Source organism: Thermobia domestica, chromosome 7 (assembly GCF_964235325.1).
Source record: "Thermobia domestica chromosome 7, izTheDome1.hap1.1, whole genome shotgun sequence".
Lineage (NCBI taxonomy): Eukaryota > Metazoa > Arthropoda > Insecta > Zygentoma > Lepismatidae > Thermobia > Thermobia domestica.
The window spans coordinates 293,413,488-293,419,487 of record NC_137460.1 but is presented as its reverse complement, the minus strand read 5'-3'; the positions used below and the strand labels follow the sequence as shown (position 1 = coordinate 293,419,487).

The window sequence follows — 6,000 nt, the reverse complement described above, 5'->3', positions numbered from 1 at the left end:
TTGAGTTAAAGTAGTCGCTTAAGCGTTAGTTTCAGAAGGTTGGGGTCACGGGTTCGATTCCCGCTTAGGTAATTAAACAAATTTTTATGATTTGCAATTTTTATGATATTGTTAATTCTGATATATACAAACATAAAAATATCAATTTCCTTGTGTCTCAGAACTGTGACGATTTTCCTCACTGGTGAAATGCCAACAACACAAAATTGCGTCATCTGTATCGACCGTGGTTCCTACAGTGTGGGAGCGTAACGTGTTTAGCCAACAATAGATGAATGCATCAGGCTTGTCCCTACTGTTAGTATGGGCCAAAGTTGTGTTGCGGCTTCGTAGGAATTCGTTCCTACTGTGAACAAATTACAAATATTGGTCGAACTTACAACTCTAGTCAGGGGATTGATTCTATTTAAGTTGTCTCTTCACCTTTCTACCTGGAAGAGGGAAGAAACAAAATTCATAACCGTTATCAGGTAACAAATATTTATACTAAATTTCTTGTGGGCAAAAAATGTTAGTTCTATCTTTAAATCCATACACGTAATATATGGCGTTTGTGTGTAAACCTTAGAAATATCTGACATATATCTTCCGTTCCCATGAATAGCTTCGACTGTTACCTTTCTTTCCTTCCTTTGCCATAATATAAATAATAATATTAACAAAACAATAGAATTATATCAATTAGGTAAAAAGAAAACCTTCTAATAAGGAAAAAAGTAATAATTGCCACGACAAGATTGAATCTGGAACCAACAGGAAACGCGTAAAATATAAAACAACCCATATTGGTATCGAATCCATATTTTTTGGGGTCCTGAGAAAAAAATAGTAACAATCCATTGGCCGCTTGAACCCATTTTAGCCCGTATTAGAACTCCTAGGTTATGGGTAGGTTCTGAAATTTAAAAATAATTGAAATATTCATATTGTTTTGGAATCCATAGTTCACGGTGAGCTGGGATTAATAAGCGCACTGCTGATAGCGTTGAACCTCCATCGGCATGAGGATGAGAAAATGTGAAAAATAAACAGTTTCAAGTTATCTAGATTAGAGTTAAATTTATAGTTTTCGGGGTCACTAAGCCGCTAGCCAACAATGCTGATGACATTTAAGCGTGAAGAGAAGAATGAAAACTCCGAGCTGGATTGGGAATAAGAGTTATTGGTTGCATACTATTATATATATATATATATATATATATATATATATATATATATATGAAATTCTTTTCTAGCGTAACTCTGTAACGCCTGGCCAATTTACACCAAAGTTGGTAGCTATATTACAAAGACATTCAGTAACTACTATCTTATCATTTTGTCAGAATTGAATTACTTGGAAACGGAATTCTTGAAATGTAATGGAGAATTCCAAATCCGTTCAATCGTCACTTATGAATCAATATTTTTGTTATAATCAAAGATTTCTTGCGAAAACAAACTTTAAACAAATATTAAATTACAAATTGTCCCTTTGAAATATTATTTTTTAGTTATGTGTATACTTAGTTAAATATTAATTTCTAATTCCGGCAATTTTATCGCTCTCCCTATTTTTACAAACCAACAGTACAATGACGTTAGTTGGTGGCAACACAAAGGATATGAAAAACAAAAGGATTGGGAACTAATCCTCTTTTCTTGGAACAAATGGTTTCTCTCTAACGAATTAGCAAGTTTTTCAGACATAGCATCTGACTTGAGGGTCGTAGCCAGAGCCTTAGTGTAAAAGACATACAGACAGAAGCATATATAATATATATGTACAGAGCTCAAAAAATGCTGACAGGATATACGAGTGTTGCTCGTAATTAATATACGTCTAAAACATGTACTGGTATATCCAATGATTTAAAGAAAGTGGTTTGCGTCAATCAAAACTCTTAGAGATACAATTGCGTTCAACTGCCTCATATGGAAAATGGATTCAGAAACAAAATTTCGAATTCTTCGTTTAATATATATCAAAGCATAACTGAAAGTTTCATTAAGATGGCCGGAAAACGTCAGTATTATAGTGTTTGAATTAGAACATATACCTTCTCACATTCAAGGTGGATCAAATTCTCTTCACCAGTTTTGGCGTTTCTCACGCGTACCTGTAAATCGTTGCTTTCAACAGTTTCAAATTTAAGTAAATTCTTTCTAGCACTGTAGGCACTATGAGGTTTCTAACACTATGTATATTATGTGCGTTACCAAACGCTGTTTAGTAATAAATTCATCTTCATACGTTTGATATATAGGATGACAATCTCTTTATACAATGTAACCACTTGTGAGGTATTTGGCAAGATTTTATTAAGATGCGTGTAGGCACATGATATAACAAATCTTTTGGCACACCCATGGTAAGTGTGAGGTTTTTCTCGTATGTATTAGCATGTGTTGTGCTAAATAGGATCTTGGAAGAAATCTTCGTGATAGTATTGTCAGGTCTGTGACGTTTTACATCTCTTTTGTTTTAACATGTGTTTAGCCAAAGTAGACTTAATTAGGCCACATTTTCATTTTTAAGGTTTAATAATCCGTTAATATGTTCTTTGCAAAATTATTATTTTTGACTAAATTTTTCTTAAGTCCTGACGCTTGTGGGGTTACATACATCTATGTATTATTACATGTTTTCTTAAGCTACACTTATGTCTAAATTCCTTTTTACACTCATGGCACATGTAAGGTTTTATTCCTCTATGTATTAACATGTGTTTTGCTAAAGTAGGCTTTTCCCTAAATCCTTTCTTACACTCTTGGCAGTTGTGAGGTTTTACACCTGCATGTATTAACATGTGGTTTGCCAAATTGCTCTTATCACGAAATTCCTTCTTACACTCTTGGCACATATAAGGTTTTATACCTCTATGTATTAACATGTGTTTTGCTAAAGTACTCTTTATTGTAAATACCTTTTTACACTCTTGGCACTTGTGAGGTTTTACACCTGTATGTATTAACATGTGGGTTGCCAAATAGCTCTTATCACGAAATTTTTTCTTACACTCTTGGCACATGTAAGGTTTTATACCTCTATGTATTAACATGTGGCTTGCCAAATGACCCTTTCTTCGAAACACCTTCTTACACTCTTGGCATTTGTGAGGTTTTATACCTGTATGTATTAACTTGTGGTTTGCCAAATTACGCTCCAACCTAAATTCCTTCTTACAGTCTTGGCACATGTAAGATTTTATACCTGTATGTATTAACGTGTGTGCTGCTAAATGACTCTTTTGTCTAAATTGCTTTTTACATTCTTGGCACTTATAACGTTTTATACTTGTGTGTATTGACATGTGTGTTGCTAAATGACTCTTTTGTCTAAATTCCTTCTTACACTCTTGGCACATGTAAGGTTTTATATCTCTATGAATTAACAAGTGACTTGATGAAGTACGAATTCTTCTAAATGCCATCTTACCATCTTGGCACATGTAAGGTTTTATACCTTTATGTGTAAAAATGTGTCTTGCTAAATTGCTCTTTTGGCTAAATTTTTTCCCACATTCTTCACATGTGTGAGGTTTTGCACCTGTATGTAGTAGCGTGTGTCTTGCCAAGCTATTCTTTTGACTAAATTCCTTACAACACTCTTGGCACTTGTAAGATGTTATACCTGTATGTATTAACATATGCTGTGCCAAATTACCCTTTTTACTAAATCCCTTTCCACACTCTTGACACGTGTGAGGTTTTTCACCTGAATGTATTAAGATGTGTCTTGCCAAATAAGACCTTCGAATAAATCCTTTTCCACACTCTTGGCATGTATGAGAATATTCACCTCCATGAGTTTGCATATTTCTTCCCAAATATGATCCAGTATACTCCTCGCAAGAATGCGATTTCTCATCTGAGTGGAAAATTGCTGTCTTTCGAGGGGCTTTTATGAAAACAGTATATTTATGGAAGCTGTAAATATTCAATAAAGAAGATAACGGAAGTAAACAATATGAAACATCTAAGAATGCAAACGCTTGTATGTAAAATAAAGCAACAAACGTAAGATACTTTTCTCTTGATAGTGTATATTCAAAGCTCTGGGTTTCCAAACTCTCATAATTTAAAATAAATGATAAAAGGAACGGAGATGTAACGACGCGTTTCCACATCATTTATATTCTCTGACAAAGAAAATATCTTTTTGTTTTTTCTTTTTTTTTTCGACATCTCGACTTCCATCTACATTAATATACACAGTATCAGACTTAAGTACATAGCAAGGTTCATATGTTACACTATGGAACGAACATATCATTATAGATGAAAATGGAGATATGAAGTCACAGAAATGTTTATGTATTACTGATGTTAGTGCCAGAAAATTTAGCAATTACGAGAGTTTCTTGCGATAAGCACTACCAGGATCTAGGATCTATTAATATAACGACAATTAAAAAGGGAAGACTAAGAACTCTTCAAATTTTAAACAAAATGTAACATTTCAATGTATATATCGATCTCTACATATGTTCTTAATATTCTCGGAATGCTTTGAGATATTAAATTTTAATATTTAAAGATCTTCACGTCTGTTCTAATATATCTACATGGTTAGATATCATACATAACTAACCACTTTAACGACAAATTTATTTTCATAAACTTTAAGTATTCAGTTTATTCTAACCTTTCACCTATTTACTTGAAATAACAGACATTATGATTGAAGACTTCGAAGCTAAGGTAATAAGCAGATGTGTTAACTCATTCATCGCCCTTTGGTTATTACTGTTGGAAGCTTCTAACGATATCATGCTGTAATGTCCTTGGTTTCCAAGACAGAATTAAATGTGATTATTCTATGTTTTCTCTTTACCTAATGTATGCCAGTCGAGAAATTACAATTCAATACTGGGTGTGAGAAATTGCTATTCCAGGGTGTGACTACAATAAAAACTTCCGAACGTTATTTGCATCGTGACAAACTTCAATGTTTATTATTTATTACTTTAAAAGTTAAAATGGCGTGTAATGTCAAATGCTGTATATTAAACAAAAGAAACATTTTATACATTACATTCAAGTCAGAATGTGTTTGGTTATGGTGTATTTTTCATTAACGTGAATATGCTAATAATTACAACTTATTTTCTCAACGAAATAAAGCAATTATTTTGTTTTACTTTCCTTTTCTTACTGTATATCTCTCTTTATTTCCCTCTCTGTTTTACCAACTTGCCACAAAAACCAGATTCACTGCGCAAATGTCTACCATCCCAAATTGGGAAGGATGCATTTCGATACAAACACCGTTAATAGGTCTAAAGTGAATGTTTTAATTAACTCAATGCAAATTGCATGATACAACTGATTTGACATGAAATGAAATTCAACTACGTAATACACCAGACGTATAATCGTAACTTTAAATTACATCCCATGCAGATTACACTAACAATAATACTCAGAATCTACTATTATTCGATTTAGAAAAAAAATAATAATATACCATTTTCGGAGCTCGGCCCTTTTACGAATGATTATCGACGTATTTATCAGGTGGCTATTGCATTAATATGTCTGTAATACTCACAACGATTTCTGTTCAATAGGTTAAACCTGAAGTTCACCATTGTATCGTCCGACCTTACAAAGTTGCAGGGGCCCATAGCTGATCCTATGAATTGCACGCCGAAGTTTTTATGCTTTCACGCGCTGAAATCTTTAGAATCTTCTTCGTTAATACATTAGCCCATGAAGCTTCACTTTGAATAATGGCAACATATTAAAATATTATTATCATACATATTAACCTGAAGAACAGTTCACTTCTTCAATATAAAGCTCACCAAAGCCCTGCTGACAGGATGGGTGAGCGAGGTTTTGCGCTGCTCCTCTTTCGAGATCCGAGTCCACCGCCCGAATGAACTGTCATTTCAGCCAATTCCAATGTAGTCTTGGCTCTAAAGGGAAATTCCCGATAATCACTTCCAAAGTCGGGACTGAACCCATGGATAAATTAAGGATAAGACCCTTCTATGGAATGCACTGCCGAATGAT

The 6,000-nt window shown here is 33.7% G+C and overlaps 1 protein-coding gene across 4 annotated transcripts in view; it reads right to left on the bottom strand.

The window, feature by feature from the left end:
- Positions 1–1,227: 1,227 nt before the first annotated feature.
- The window catches only part of LOC145691052 (uncharacterized), a 163,371-nt gene continuing 158,598 nt past the window's right edge, over positions 1,228–6,000 (bottom strand). For all 4 annotated transcript variants that reach the window (XM_081766688.1, XM_081766685.1, XM_081766686.1 and 1 more), the window contains exon 3: positions 1,228–3,909. In XM_081766688.1, the coding sequence (XP_081622814.1) occupies positions 2,598–3,909 (1,312 nt within the window). In that variant the 3' untranslated portion in view covers positions 1,228–2,597. The remainder of the gene's footprint in view (positions 3,910–6,000) is intronic.